General features: G+C 40.9%; 2 protein-coding genes across 5 annotated transcripts; one reads left to right on the plus strand and one right to left on the minus strand.

The window, feature by feature from the left end:
• Positions 1–314: 314 nt before the first annotated feature.
• On the minus strand, positions 315–5,588 carry rtcb (RNA 2',3'-cyclic phosphate and 5'-OH ligase). 3 transcript variants are annotated; one of them, XM_027004083.3, is made up of 12 exons: positions 5,388–5,588; positions 4,730–4,808; positions 4,561–4,628; positions 4,349–4,448; positions 4,027–4,183; positions 3,367–3,523; positions 2,995–3,154; positions 2,298–2,473; positions 1,948–2,136; positions 1,484–1,594; positions 1,255–1,374; positions 315–776 (listed from the first exon to the last, which is right to left on the minus strand). In XM_027004083.3, exons 1-12 carry the CDS (start codon positions 5,478–5,480, stop codon positions 669–671), a joined length of 1,518 nt encoding a protein of 505 aa, XP_026859884.2. In that variant the 5' UTR covers positions 5,481–5,588; the 3' UTR covers positions 315–668. The 3 variants fall into 3 exon arrangements, with proteins under 3 accessions (XP_026859884.2, XP_026859885.2, XP_081568575.1); XM_027004084.3 differs by lacking the exon at positions 5,388–5,588 and adding an exon at positions 5,217–5,374; XM_081712449.1 differs by lacking the exon at positions 4,730–4,808 and having other exon boundaries at positions 5,388–5,541.
• Positions 5,589–10,663: 5,075 nt separating this feature from the next.
• On the plus strand, positions 10,664–15,154 carry fbxo7 (F-box protein 7). 2 transcript variants are annotated; one of them, XM_027004027.3, is made up of 10 exons: positions 10,664–10,814; positions 11,268–11,390; positions 11,544–11,739; positions 12,209–12,472; positions 13,023–13,167; positions 13,257–13,340; positions 13,444–13,539; positions 13,849–14,025; positions 14,259–14,305; positions 14,621–15,154. In XM_027004027.3, the coding sequence occupies exons 2-10, from the start codon at positions 11,269–11,271 to the stop codon at positions 14,927–14,929; spliced, it is 1,440 nt and encodes a 479-aa protein (XP_026859828.2). In that variant the 5' UTR covers positions 10,664–10,814; position 11,268; the 3' UTR covers positions 14,930–15,154. The 2 variants fall into 2 exon arrangements, with proteins under 2 accessions (XP_026859828.2, XP_026859827.2); XM_027004026.3 differs by lacking the exon at positions 10,664–10,814 and adding an exon at positions 10,821–11,200.
• The last annotated feature ends 117 nt before the right edge of the window (positions 15,155–15,271 follow it).

Raw genomic sequence — 15,271 nt, forward strand, 5'->3', positions numbered from 1 at the left:
CTCATCACATCATAATGGGACATCAGTGCACCATCTTGCAAAACAAACTGTTCCAATTCCTAAAAGAAATGTCAACTTTAATGCGGTCTGTACCCAAGATGCCAAAGTTGCACCAAACTTTCAAAAAGACGGTGTACACTTTTTTGCACCAAGATATCTTAGCTGATATAAAAAATAATCACATATGCATCAATCTTTTGTCACTACTACTAAAGCATTTCTAATGTTACTTTACTGTTTAATGGATATTTTTTGTGGCATTACTGTCAGATTGCAGTGTGAAGCCACTATGTAGTAAACTAGAAGAACAAGGATTTAACATTGCTGCTTTTATTTTTCACAAACTCCTTTTTAATCTGACAAAGAAGATACTATTTTCACTCACTCAGACTTTATAAGAATAAAGCTAAGTAAAAAAAAAAAAAAAAAAAACAACTTAATCAGCTCTTCCCAGTCTGGTGGGTGTGTTTGTTTTTTATTTATTTCCTCTGTGCAATATGACCTAGATGTAGGGAAAGGCCTATCCCTGTAAACAGCGTGCAGAGGTCTTACAGCAGGAGCAGGAACCTCTCCCTTCTGTTCTTCCTCCACGCAGCAGGTTCTGCTGGTGGCATTTGGAAGTGTTCTCTGGGTTTAACCCTGCGGTGATGGTAGTCAGGCCTCTGCATTTAACCCTTAATGACAGCGATGGGTCTGAGTTTGATGGCCTTTTTGCTGATGCCGGCCTCGTGGCACGTGTTCACCACATCCGTCACGTTTTTGTAAGATTCAGGAGCCTGAAGGGGACACAAGCAACCAGTATAGGCTTTTAACAGTGAGAATCAAAACTTAACACAGTTACAGCAAAGTTTCTTACTATTTGTTTCTTTTAGGTAGACATTACAAAACTTCAATCTTTCCATTAAGCATAAACTTCAAATGCTGTTGAATACACTGGAAGCAAACAAAATCAGGCCTGGTTTTCCTGTTTGTGCAGCAGCTGATTTTAACCCATCCCTTCAAACTTCAGGGTCCCAATAGCCAGAGCTCACCCTGCTATGGATCAAATGTGTTCAATCTTTGAATGTCCTTCTGAGGACAAGAGTCTTTCTGTAAATATCCACTTGTCATCTAAGGCTTTCATTAAATAAAAATCACACTAACCTTGGCCCACTTGGTCATGCTGTAGTGAACCCAAACACTTTAATGTATCCTGGCTAATGTGGTAGAGTAAAGCACATCTGTGTGAGATCAATTCTTTAGTCTGTTGCTCACCTCCTCCATGACCAGTTTGGGTGAAGCCACTCTGATGGCAATGCCCATGTCCGCCAATTTATCCAAAACATCTTGGAAATCCAGATTCCTACGGGACTTGGCTCGGGACAGTGCTCGGCCCTTAAGTTGAAAACGCAAACACATCATGTGCCTTTATGAATTAGGATAATCTGAAGCATTAGCTTTTGTGTACGCCTTATTCAAAATCCCTGTGGCCTGTCCCACTCACAGCACCATGGCAGGTTGTGCCAAACGTCTCGGTCATGCCCTGCTCGGTGCCCGTCAGCACATAGCTGCAGGTGCCCATCGTGCCTCCAATCAGCACAGGTTGACCAGTGAGCTGGGAAGCAGGACAGAAGACAGAGTGAGAGAGAGAGAGAGAGAGAGAGAGAAATACAAACAGGAATCAGGGTAACAACAACATTTAAAAAAAAAAAAGTTTAAGTTATTGATCGCAGCAAAGGATCACAGATTCTGTATCCTTACAAAATGATCTATGTACAGAACAGGGGCCTCTGTAGAGACAGCCTCATAGTTCCAGTGTCTAATAAAGGAAATATCAGACACCCACATGGGGTGATAAACATAATTTTTTAAATACTTCTAAATTTTTTTGTGTGTTTTTTTTTTTACTTTACTCTTGGCCAAACCATTTCTTAATGCCTGCATAACTGAGTGGTGTGGAGTTGTTACCTGGTAGTCTACAGCTATGAGAGGGTGGTGAGGGGGGAAGGCTCTCGTGGAGCCTTTGCGGTGCACCAGCAGTGTTTTCTGTTTCCCATCCACCATGTGCTCCTCCACCTTTGCTATGTTGTGGGACACGTCGTATATCACGTGCATGTCCAGGTCATCCGGTGTGGTGTTGAACACTTTAGAGAAGGCCTGTGGTGGGGAAGGATACCAGCCATTGGGACAAGGATCAAACATTAAACATTTCACTCTAGCTGGGCTAAGCAGAATGAATGGGAGCAGCTCGCATTGGGTATGGAACGCACAAGGGGCAGGGCATGCCTGCAAGTGAAAGGTGTAGGAGTGGAGCTCACCTGGCGTGTAAGGAAAGTCATGGATGATCGGTTGACCCACGCGTAGTTGCCTGCCGCAGCCATGCCCTTCAGGTAGTCCTGGCCTTCAGGAGAGGTGATGTGAGCACAGGCAAGCTGCCGGTCGTTTACTATTATGTTATCTCGCTTCATCGCCTTCTCCATGGCAACCAAAGAATCTACACAAGATACCAGTCCAAAATAAGCTTAGTGGATGCCATCCCACCACTCAGACAAACATGTGGTTATGATTGCAGCTACACTGAAAACTCTTGCCGGCCTTCATATGTAGGCAAATGGAAATGAGAAAACTGGTTGTGCTGTTAGATGGATCCATGGAGGTCAAAAATCTAAATAGTCAGCAAAACTTGTAGGACTCTTTGGACTGGGCAGACTTTAGAGAGGTGGTATTTTTCTTCACTGTATACAGGCCAAAGAAATGTACTCATGGTTTATTTACCGAGTTTGATTTCTTTGACCTGCAATTTACTGTAAATTCACTTTCACACTATAGGATTCCTATGTAACGTGGGCTATTTTTAACCAAGACAATTCAGTCTTGCTCGTAGTACTATGAGAGTAGTAACAAAAACATAAAATGGGATATCTTCAAAAGGAAATTGGTGCCATTGTTCAGCCAGAGCAGCAGCAAAGACAAGCGGTCCTTCTTGCTCCAAGAGCTTTTTAAGAGGGCACGCACCTGTAGCTACCTGGTGTCCCAGGCCACGACTCCCACTGTGGATCATCACACACACCTGGCCCCTGTGGTCGATGCCCATCTTCTTGGCCGCATAGTCATTATATATCTCGTCTACCACCTGGATCTCAGCATAGTGATTCCCTGCTCCCAGTGTCCCTAACTGTTATGAAACATCCAACCAGTTATACACATGGTCATAAAGAGCCCAAACTTGACCGGTTATAATGGCTTTGTGGGTTCCCATTCATCTTCCCTTACCCACAACAGCTAGCCAAGGCAAAGGTTTTTAGGGCAGCCCAGCCAGTGATTGAGGATGGAACAGTGGGTTAAAGTGGGGGGGGGGGGGGGGGGTGCGCGCATGCTTGTGTTTACCTGTGGCAGGCCTCTCTTTTTAGCCTTGGAGGAGACCTTGTTGGGGTCAGCCTGCAGCATGCGGCCGTACTCCTCACAGTGTTCCTTATCCTCCGCCCAGGCGTAGCCCTCCCGCAGGGACCAGTCTACACCCATCTCCAGAGCCTCTTCCAGATCCCTACACACACAAACACACACTGCAGTGCAGAACAGACCCCTTACTGCCTTTCATGTATGGCACACCTGGGGAATCATTTGTCATTTTGTAGTGTCAGCAAGTATAAAGAGTAAAATGTATTTCATAAAAATGCCTTGTTACTCTAATTCTGATCTGAAATGTGCATAGACCAGTTCATGATATGAGTCATGATGAATCAATTTCATGTAGGGCACACTTTCATGATTGGCAGTAATCATATTACATTTTGTTTGAGATGGAAATTTGGTGAAACAGGTTAGATGCTAAGAGATGCACTTTTATAGTAACTCAGATCACAATTTTAATTTTTTTCCCATTTTCAAAATTTTCCCAGACATGTTAACCTGAAAGTTATCAAGCTAACTCTTTAAAAACAGGAGAGACAACAGGGCCTTCGCATGCCACCCATTATTAACTGATAACTTCCACTGGATTCACTACCTTGACCAATAAGCAATAAAACTAGTGCTGCTAGTGTTTACTTGGCATTCATGGGAATGACTCCTTTGGATCCCACTCCTACAGGGATGTGGTCAAACAGCGCCTGTGCCAGCTGCTCCTTCACCGGCTGCACATCTCCCTCATCCAGGTTGGTCCTCAGCAGACGCACACCACAGTTAATGTCAAACCCAACACCACCTACACAAGCAAAGTACAGCATTGTGTTCCATCATATTCTGCTGCTTGTGTAATGATAAAAAGCATTAGAACTCACATTATATAATATAGCCTCACACCCATATTTACTGCTAAATACAAACTGTCTGACTCTACAAATAATGTCCTCCGTTCTTTGCCATATACCTGGAGAGACAACTGCAGAGGGGTCACTCATGTCAAAAGCGGCCATGTTTCCTATGGCAAAGCCATATCCAGAGTGGACATCAGGTAGGCCTATAGATCTCTAGGAAACATATGGTCAAACAAATAACATTGCATGAACAGTTCTGCACACTTAGTCTCAGCCCTAAATAGTACAAACACCTCAATACATCTATTACAAGAGTTGCACTCACGTGCACAATTCCTGGCAGAGCTGCCACATTTCCGATTTGCTTCATAGCAGGCAGAAATCCCCCTATGCCTGTGGGAACAGAAGTTGAGTTGCATATTATCTAAGATCAACTGTCTGATAAAATCCATCTGTTAAATCAAATCTAATGTTATGTATGTAACTGGTGATACCTCCTCCACGGCAGGCATTTCGCAACTCCTCAAACATCAATTTCTCCAGAGCATCATTGACATAGAACACACCCTCAACCTTTGGAATTCAGGACATGTCATTTATAAATCAGAAGCACAATGATAACTTCAGGAACTATCTGGCAGTATAACGAGCAATTCTGTCAGACAGCTCATTTAGATAGCTTCTATCTAACGCTGTTAGGTAGGCTGTACAAAGACAACTGAGCTCCTAATTTAACTCACAAACTAACACAAGCAAACTGACCATAATGTTATATTGTCAATTCTATAAACAGCAACAAAAACTATTCGAGTTTCATAAGTTGATTGCATACAGTTCATTACCGACTTGAATGGACTTTGAGTTTGGCGTAATACGACAGCATCTTATTACACAGCTAACCCTCGTTAGCTAGCTAAATTAGGTGGTTTTTGACGCAAAAACACGCATTTTCTATCCTCGTAATGCATACCTGACTCTTACCTGGACGTGATGGCCAAGACAGCACTAAAGCTGCTCTTGTTAATTAGCTAGTTAGCTGATTTACATTGCGTATGTCTGTCTGATTAATCCATGTCAGACCCACGTCAGTAACTAGTTTGCTAGAAGGCTATGACACGTTTCTGCTGCTAACATTTAGCTAGGCTAATTTACCTTCATGTTTGGGACGAAGCCCTTCTTGATTCGCCAGCAATTCTTGTCGATTTTATCCAAAAACTGCAACTCATCATTGTAAGACCGACTCATTGTGATTTTTAGCGTTTCAAACCAATTAGATAATAAACGATTTCTCCAGTTTGTATAACATAAAGAAGCCACTTCTTCTCTTGTTCAGTGAATAAAACTCTGGGCTTTATACTGCCCCCACGGCCTCTTCGGCCTTTCGCAATGGACTGGCATAGATGTATTATAAATAATTAGCACTTTAGAGTATAGGTAATTTGAATTGGTATATTACATATTATTAAATGTCTTTTAAATTTGTAAATTTTTAATTTAGATAAATCAGTTTAACTTAGCTAATAAATACAACAATAATACATCAATACATTTACATAATTTGACAGATGTTTTGTCAGGAGCAGTGGTAACTCAGTGGTTAAGGTACTTGACTTGTAATCAGAAGATTGACACTTCAGGCCCCACCACTGCTAAATTGCCACTGGTGGGTTCCTGAGCAAGGCCTTAACCCTCAATTGTTCAAGTTGTATTCAGTCATAATTGTCACTTTGGATAAAAGCATCAGGTAAATGTACTTATTCAGCAACAATTTACATGTTTATTTGTTTTAAAGTATGTGGGCTATTTGGGAATTAAACCAATAACCCAAGTGTTAGTTAGCATTGTGCACTATCAGCACAACTAGAGCTACAGGAATATCAGAAAAGATATATCATTAATCGCATCGATGTCTTCACAAGTTTCATGCCACTGGAATCCATGTAGTTTTATTGACATGACCAACTTGCCAGTTTTCTTCGAAGTAGTATATTGTTATCAGAATGACCTACAAAAAACATAAGGCTTTCATTCCCTCAGCCTGCATATCCAGCACAGATGGTGCATGTAGTGTTTGATGTATGCCACATGCTTAAACTGTTGAGGAATTGTGTATCTGAGGGTGATGTTTTTCAGACAAGAGTTGGCAAGAAGATCAAGTGGCAGTGCATTGAGGAACTGAGCAAATTGAAGGTTACTGATGTAGCAAGGCTTGAAAATAAATTATAAGCAGATAAACAGATAAAATTAACAGAAAATCTTGCATCTCATGTTTTCAGCAATGATGTGGCTGATGCTCTTTGATTTCTGCAAAATGGAATTTCATCTGCCCCAATTTGGAGGCTGTAAGGCTGTCGTAGATATTCTAAAACCAAGCAACTCTGTGTTTTATTTTCTCAATAGAAGTCTGCTAGACCATGCTGAAAATGGTCTCTTACAACCCAGAGATGCTGGGAGACAGTTTGTGCACACATGGCCAAAGAAAATTATATGATACAATGCAAAACATTATCATAAACATGAGCCTTTATTGTCAGATTTCCACAACAGCTCCATTACATAAATTTACACACTCCACAAAACACCTTTACGCACACTTACAAACAGCAGCACACTCATACAATTTCCCTATTACCCTTTTCCTACATTGCTACTGTAGTAACATCCTGATCTGGGAGTAGTAACATGACGATGATTATCTTGAGGCAGAGCTTTGATTTCCTCTTAAACAGCGTTTGAGCTTCCCCATGACAACTCTAACTCTCTCTCTCTCTCTCTCTCTCTCTCTCTCTCTCTCTCTCGCTCTTTCTCTCTCGCTCTCTGGCAACCTACTGTACAAGAAGTGTAACAAATTTTAATTACTCATTAATTCAATCCAGCTATCTTTCCCCTCTGCAGATGATGCTCGGCCATCCCACCTCACCCTACAGTAACATGTTAGAAATATAAGTGTATATACACACAGCTAACTAACTTACGTCTCTCATAAAATAAAAAATAATAATTAATGTATAAAATTTAATTTATGTAGAACATTGTATTCACTTTGTAGCACAAGTGATGAAGCAGATGAAACACTAGTGTTTCTATGCTTTTCCTGGGTGCAGTTATAAAATTACTGTCTAGAGACTGACTCACAATCTTGGAACAAATTGACAATAATCTGAACATTCTGAACATTCTCCTTAATTACACCAAAAGACAACTATGACATGTTGTATCACAGTACTTCATGGCACTGTGTATTACAGAAGTGTAAAAGAGAAATAAAAACTGGTAATTTTCCCTGAAAAATCTCAGCCTATGAAGAATGTGAATATGTTTCTGTCAGAAATTGTTTTGAAATGGGATTTGTCAAATTGTCAGATTGTATGAGAAATCTGCTAAACCAATGAAAATGAATGAAACACCATTAGAAGTATAAGAAATTATGAGAATTCTAAGATTCGTTTAAGTAGATGTTCATACCAATTACTGATTGAATATTACTTATAGGCTATCCCTGTTCCTCTGTAAGATCAGTTTTTGCCTGTCTGCTAATACTGTAATTATGTAATGTTCAGAACAGGTAAGATGCTCATGGATAAAGGGAAGAAGTTTATTTATGCAGAGAACATAGCCGGAGCGAGAATCCACAACACCAGTGAAACAGCCTGTCCAAAAATCCAATATCCAGAGAGAGAAATACAACCAGGCAAACAAATCTGAAGGAAGAGACCTGAGGCAGAAATCCAAAACGCACGCGCGCACGCAAACATCCATAATATTAATTTCACTCCACTTTGTTATATCTCAAAATACAATTCTGTGCTTATTTATTCCTGTGAATCCCAAGCAGAAAGACAAGATATTAATTCGGGGCAACGCTGTTTATTCTTCATAATAGTATAGGTCTTCATAAACATCAAACAGATGTGTCATGTGTTTATGTTGTGTAGCTAGTCGTGATGATGAGATCAACAAAGGGTGGAAACCACAAGGATGCCTTGCTAGGTTTCCTTGGTAACTCCCATAACAAATAAAAAATATGCAAATCAGCAGGATGGTGATTCCTGGTGATATCTCACCACACAGAGATCTAAGCATCTCTTTAAAGAAAGCTCTGATTATGCCATCTTAAAATTCAAGAAACCTGGGCATGGTCCTGGACAACCTGCTATCATTTTTTGCCTGTTACTAACATGATTTGGATATTCAGGTTTCTCATATATAACACCTGGAGGTTTCGGCCATTTCTCTTCAGAGAAGCCACTCATTTGCTTGTCCAGTGCCTCATCATCTCAGACTACTAAAGCTCATTCTTGGCAGGCTTCCCGTTCACATGACTGGACTTTTGTAACTGATCTTGAATGCAGCTTCATGACTCAGACTTCCCTACCACTCCACCGCTGCATTCCTTTCACTGGCTTTGTGTAGGCACCTGCATCAGAATGAACGCCCTGACACTTGGCCTACAAAGCCAAAAATGGACCTGCCTCCTCTACCTAATTTCCTGTACATTGAAGCCCATCTCTTCCAGAAGCATTTGAATGCTTGCTAGCTGCTTCAGGGCACTTTATTTAATCACCAATCCTACACTACATTTATATACATAAAACAAATCCCTGCATGTATTGCTTTTGAGTAATGTATTATCTCTGACAGTGTTATTTGTTGGTTTGTAATTTTCTCTGGACAAGAGCATATGCTAAATGCTGTTATTATAAATGTAAATGTAATTCAATGCTATATGTCTGTTTGACTTCACATATACTGACAGTACAGCTATCGTAGAACATGTAAGACTAAATTATTCACTGTCAGTAAATGGGTAAAGTACATATGCAGATAGATCTGACCAGTGGCTCCAACTGCTGTGGCATTCAACTCAAGAGCAAGGTAGACAGCTGTCTTAACAGAAAAAAGCCACTGCAGCACTAATAAAATCACACTAAAAAGTTTATATGACTTTGTATCTCATACCTTATCAGTAGATTTTTTGCAACCTGCTTTATCTCGGTCTCAAAACTGTTGATGTTACTCCAGTTCTTAAAAAGCCAGGTCTGTATCTTTATGATTACAAGCCTCAGGCTACATCTCCAATCTTCTGCTTTTAGATGAACTGCTGTGAATAACTGTTTCACAACTGAGGTTTCACCTGGAAGCAAATAATAAATTAGTTATTTAAACCAGGTTTCCTGGTTATAGTACTGTGTCTGCTCTTTTCAATGTTATCAATGATCTTTGACTTTTCACAGACTGGGGGGCTCTTAGTTTACTGTTGTGTCTAAGGGAGCTTGATGTTATGTTTTTACAGTCCTCAATTATTGGCACCCCTTGCAAAAATGAGAAAATAGATTTTGAGAAAATCCCTCTTTGGTGAATTATCTTAATGTCACACTAAAAAATAAGAAAAAGAAAATTCAACAAGAAATCAATTTATTCTGAGAAACACTAACCTATAAACAGTCTACAATAATTCCTTTGGTACTGACTTAGTATACTACAAATAACCCTTTGGTGCTGACATATTAATAAAAAAACAGTGGCTAATATGATACTTAAAGAGTGCAGAATCCTCCAGGTTGATGCAGAAACCACATCCCTTTTTAAAATTGTAGTGAAGTACTAAAGTAATAAAACAACTGTAGGTTTGGACACTGAATAAGAAACCCTAAGGTAAAGCCTAAGAATTATGGCATAGAATAGATGCCTGTGTGGACCTCTGGGAACAGGTTCAGGTGTCCTCAAGGCCTCTGTAAAGCAGATCATTCTAGATTATTCCCAAAACAGATGAGGTAATGAAAAGAGTGATTAAATGAGAAATATTGCTAACATAACATATAAACATTTAATGAGAAATATTGCTAACATAAAATTTAAAAGATTTAAAAGATTCTGTATAAAATTATCTGTGTGCAGAGCAGCCTTTACAAAGGACTCTGAGTAAGCCTGTGCAGACCTCGGTAAGGCCAGGTACAAGATGGTGCAGAAAAACAACCTTATCTTGCAAATGTAAAATGAATGTTAGTATGTTCGTGTACAGATGTTCATATTAACTTCCAATAGAGATGACTTCTTAATTTTCTTTACTTATCTTAAACAGCTCTAATCTTTTGTTAATATCCTTATCTGCAACAATATCTTTCTTGATTATTCGCTGTTATATCTACCGCCTCTTTCCTAGTACTCTCGGTGGGTCAATCAATAGCAATAAAGCAAGCCAGCAGCAGAGCCTCTGTAAGCCACACTGCTCAAATACGATCATGGTTTTAAGATTTCTTTTAATAACATTCTATCGCTGGTTTGTAACAATACCAAAACTGCTCAGAGGCGGCAGTATTATACATATACAGTTGGGTTTTCTTAATATTTCGTAAATAAAAAATAAGTCGACTGCACTATGTCTGATTGAGGTAACGTTAAATTTAAGTTTATAAGATAATAACTAAACCGTAATTGCTAACTTCACTGGAGAATGTTCTTGCCCTTAGGTTAGCATGGCTAACGCCAGCTACCTTTATTTTATAAGCTAAACTAAATCCTTAACGTTTCTGTCTTCACACTGCGATAATTTGTGACGTTTCTGTCAACAAACTTCAGGTAACAAGCAATGCTAGCTAGATTTGCCCCATTTTTAAATGTCAGTCAAAGCCTTTGCTATATTTAAATCGACTATTTTTGTATTCTTGCGCACTTTTTTAGTATTGTATTGCGTACAATACTAATCAAAATGTTGCTGTAAAACGTTGACATGTTTACGCAATCAAACTGAGTTAGCTAGCTAGCATAGCCAATATTAGTTAGCTAACCTACCAACCTTCCGTTATCGCATGTTAGCGTGCAACCATCATATTTAGGTAGCTAGTTATCTAGCTATCTAGCTAGCCAACATGGGTAACATTGGTGAGTGTTGGTGATGAGATATTGGGAAAAATTCAGATTGTATAAAACAGACGACACTGGGAAGGGAGATCCTGCTGTTAAAGGTAAGCAAAACTATTTTCTGGAGGTACACCGTATACTCCTCTCCCTTTGACATTTTTGCTTGTGTAGTATGAAGTTACGGGTGAGGGTCAACAAGCAAACTAGCCGCGTGGAGCTGGAGGGAGCGGATCCAACCCTGACGGAACTTAGCGTCTGGGTGTCGGAGGTTGTGTTGCCATCGACTGGTCTAAGGTTAGTTTCTCTTTGTAAAAAATAAGGCTTTTGCTGAATCCCTAAACAATTTGAAATGAGAATGAAAGCACCTTTGGTGTGTGTGTGTGTGTGTGTGTGTGTGTGTGTGTGTGTGTGTGTGTGTGTGTGTGTGTGTGTGTGTGTTTCCTGCAGTGCTGACACAGAATTCAGTCTGTCCCTGAATGGGAAGGAGCCCCTGGTGGACACAGGCCAGACCCTTTCCTCGTGTGGGGTGGTGTCTGGGGACATGATCTGCGTGATTCTGCCTCAGAGCTCTCACACCTCTCCCAACACTCAGAGCACCCAGCAGAGTCACACACCATCAGCCAAGCACAGCTCCAGTGGTGAGGTGAGGAGAAAAGATGAAGGCCACAATTGAGTGTATACTGTAGGTGTAATGCGTTGGTCTTTATAAAAATGAAATCGTTTCACAGCTGTGTATAATGTTTGTTTTTATATTTTGGTCAGTTATGTGGTTTTTGGAATGTTATTACAGATTGCAATAGGCACATGTGGATGTGTGGAACTTGTAAACTGTGTGATATAAAATATAGCAAATGTGCTACATCATCAAAATGTCTGCTCTCATTTCTCAGACAAGAATGTGAAAGTGTTTGCTAGTGAAATGAAAGTGAAATTACAGCAATAGTTTTGCTTGATGCTGGCACAAGCAGGCAATTTGTTGTAGCTGCGACACTGTGTGTGTGCGTGCGTGCATGTGTGTGTTGGAGGTGGGGTATGCTAAATCCCACAGAAGCTCCTTTTCTGTTCAGTTTTGATGACATTAATGAAGTACTAACTTCATTGTTTTTTTTCAGGCAGGCCCTAGCAGCAGCAGCAGCAGCAGCAGCAGCAAGTACACAGGTGATCCTGAACCAGAGGACGGGATGGCGACAGTGGAGGATGAGGAGGGGCCAGCGGCTCCCTTCATCCCTGAGCCCATGCTGTGCTGTGAGGCAGAGGAAGGGAAGGTTCCTCACTCTCTGGCCATGCTCTTTCAGGCCGCACAGTGCCACTGTGCCTCTGACTGCCTGCTGGTGGCAGGACATTTGCTGCTCCTGGAGACTGGCTTCCTACCACAGGTCAGATGTCATTCAGGATACACTCTGTACTCTGGCTTCTGCTGCATGCTGTCATTTAAGCATCAGAATGTGTTTTAGTGGCATTGTGTAATCTTTGAGAAGTAATCCTGTATGGGTTGATTGATGGTTAACATAGTACTAGCAGAAGTATCTCCACAGTGAATTAAAATTGTGTGTTGGATTGGGCTGTATCAAGCGTTGTAGCTATTTATTATTAGGTACGAACACTGGAAATTTTTTGCCAGAGTACATGTGGCCCTCCAGCTAAACTGCAACTTTGAAGTGCATTCTGGCCATCATTTTAACGGATAGAAAAGACGACATAGAGCAATGGACAGCTGGAAGCACTGCTCTATCTTGTATACATTTTGTAAGATATATTTGTTTAAAGTATATAAAGCCACAGTAGGGCTTTGTTTTCTAAAAATAATAAACATTTAGTGAGGTCTGATTCTAGGACAACGCAATATGAGGGAATGGAAGAAAAATGTTGCAATATGTTAGTTCTGTCCTGAGTTTGAACTCTGATTATGCATGGCTCTTTGTGCAGGATTGTGATGTCAGGGCTGGAAAGATGCCCACTGGGTGGCGTGCAGCTGGAGGCGTGTACAGACTGCAGTACACCCACCCACTCTGTGAGAACAGCGTGGCATTGGTGGTTGCCGTGCCAATGGGCCAAACGGTCGTCCTTAATGGTACATTGATTAACCAAAAGTGCTGCCATTGGCTGTGTTTCTATTGTATTTGTAGCCAATGGGCTTCTTTGTGAATCTTCACTTTACAGCCACTCTGAAGATGAGCAGCACAGTGGAGAGTGCACGGAAGCTGGTGCTGAAACCGGCTGCCTATGTCACTGACGAGTGGCCAGGTGCAGAATGTGGAACATCAGTTTTCTTTCATTTGCTTCCAATTTCGGAGATGCTGTGTTTCCAGGGCACTGTGACTGAACGTGTTCTTTGTTCTTGGTGCAGGTGGGAATGGGGAAGCCGTATACAGAGACTTGCAGAAGCTCTCTCGTGTTTTTAAGGACCAGTTGGCTTATCCACTTATTGCAACAGCTAGAGAAGGTAGGCTGTTGTGTATTAGTGATGCTGACAGATCAGAGCAAGTTCATCCTTCTCCACCTTTATCTCTGATATTGCAGTTCTTGGCTACCTGTTTTATACTTTTACTTTTATAGAATGATGGACAGATGTACATGAAATGATCATATTACAGTATTCTAATTATCAGATCCATTTTGTCAAACTCTAACTCCTCTGAGTAAATGTAGTAGAATAGAAAAGACCAGAGAAAATTCCAAAAGCAGTACCGTTGGTTATGTGTGATTGGTGTAATGTGGAGCATGTTGCATGTGTCTCCCCCTGCTGGTGCAGCGCTGGGACTGCCTGCACTGTTTGGTCTGGCTGCATTGCCTCCTGAGTTGCTGCTGAGAATCTTGCGGCTACTGGATGTGTGTTCACTCCTCTCACTGTCTGCAGTCTGCACACACTTGCACTCTGCCACACATGACCCCTCGCTCTGGAGGCACATCCTGCACCGTGATTTCAGAGGTGGACACACATTCTCTTTCTCTCTCTCTCAAATGCACACATACACAGAGTCTTGAATTGGCTCATCATTACCCCCAGTAAGTGTAGTGACTAAACAGACCCCTTTAGCTAAGTGCCATTAAACTTGTGTTGTACCACTGTGAAGTTCAAGGCACTACTCAGCTGTTCATTGGAGGCATTTTGGGACGTGACTGTGTCTTATGTATTTATGGAATTGACTTCTTTTTCTGCAGTGTGTATTCGAGCCGACACCGAGCACAAAGACACAGACTGGAAAGAGGTGAGGGAATAAATGAGTTCTGCTTGCTGACTTCCCCCTTCATATCAGTCCTTTCAGTCCTAGAAACGATGGGTTTTGTGACATTAAAGGCAAAACATTAAAGGAAATATTTTTTACCTTTTTCTGTAAAGTTACCATTGTGGTGATGCAATGTATTCTGTATTCTCACTCTCATTGTATGGTAATTTATTTATGTAAATAATTTACTCATTTTCTTCTCTTGCTTTGGTTTTAATGCATACACTTGTCTGAGTGTAATGGTGATTTTGAGAAAAGAATGCAGTCTGTTTCTGAATTATTACTGTTTTCCCACAGCTTTACAAAAAAAGATATAGGCACAGGAAGGAAGTGAGCAGATCCAGGGTCCGATGTTACCCCTACACCTTGGGCCCAGTTTACCCTTTCAGTCCCATCCCCATGGCCCCTGCTCCCCTATACCCCCCTGGCATCATCGGTGGCGAGTACGATGAGAGACTTATCCCACAAGGCATTCTGCCCCGCCCACGCTATGACCCAATTGGCCCACTACCAGGTCATGAGCCAAGTGTTGGGATCCCCATTGGACGGCGTTCACTGAGGCCAGGTGGGAGCAGACCAGCAGACATCAGGAGAGGTTTCATCTGAATGTCCCAGGATTCTATTTCATGTCTTACAGACACTAATAAGATTTAAAGCAAGTAAATTCACACTGCTACTTAACAGTCTGTACGTTACATTCAGCAAGTACATTCTTCCTGTTCTGGAGATGAGCCAGATATTCAGTTTATTATTCCCCTGCCTTACTGGTGCAAGATACCAAAATAAGCATTTGAAATTGTATGGTATTTAATAAATCAGCAATTATGCAAAGGATGTAATTTAATTGGCAGGATGTGTGTTCACACCAGTTTAGATGCAAAAAAATATATACATTTTTATTTATATATATATATATATATATATATATATATATATATATATATATAT

The sequence above is a fragment of the Electrophorus electricus genome, chromosome 4, assembly GCF_041902795.1.
Source record: "Electrophorus electricus isolate QZ-2024a chromosome 4, ASM4190279v1, whole genome shotgun sequence".
NCBI lineage: Eukaryota > Metazoa > Chordata > Actinopteri > Gymnotiformes > Gymnotidae > Electrophorus > Electrophorus electricus.

Excerpts from the sequence above, each read along its gene's own strand:
- fbxo7 (XM_027004027.3), top strand. The coding sequence starts at position 11,269 with ATGAAGTTACGGGTGAGGGTCAACAAGCAAACTAGCCGCGTGGAGCTG. Across the intron at positions 11,391-11,543 it reads TTGCCATCGACTGGTCTAAG|TGCTGACACAGAATTCAGTC; the intron begins GTTAGTTTCTCT and ends TGTTTCCTGCAG. Across the intron at positions 11,740-12,208 it reads AGCACAGCTCCAGTGGTGAG|GCAGGCCCTAGCAGCAGCAG; the intron begins GTGAGGAGAAAA and ends GTTTTTTTTCAG.
- rtcb (XM_027004083.3), bottom strand. The coding sequence starts at position 5,480 with ATGAGTCGGTCTTACAATGATGAGTTGCAGTTTTTGGATAAAATCGAC. Across the intron at positions 4,809-5,387 it reads GCTTCGTCCCAAACATGAAG|GTTGAGGGTGTGTTCTATGT; the intron begins GTAAATTAGCCT and ends TGAATTCCAAAG. Across the intron at positions 3,524-4,026 it reads GTCATTCCCATGAATGCCAA|GGATCTGGAAGAGGCTCTGG; the intron begins GTAAACACTAGC and ends TTGTGTGTGTAG.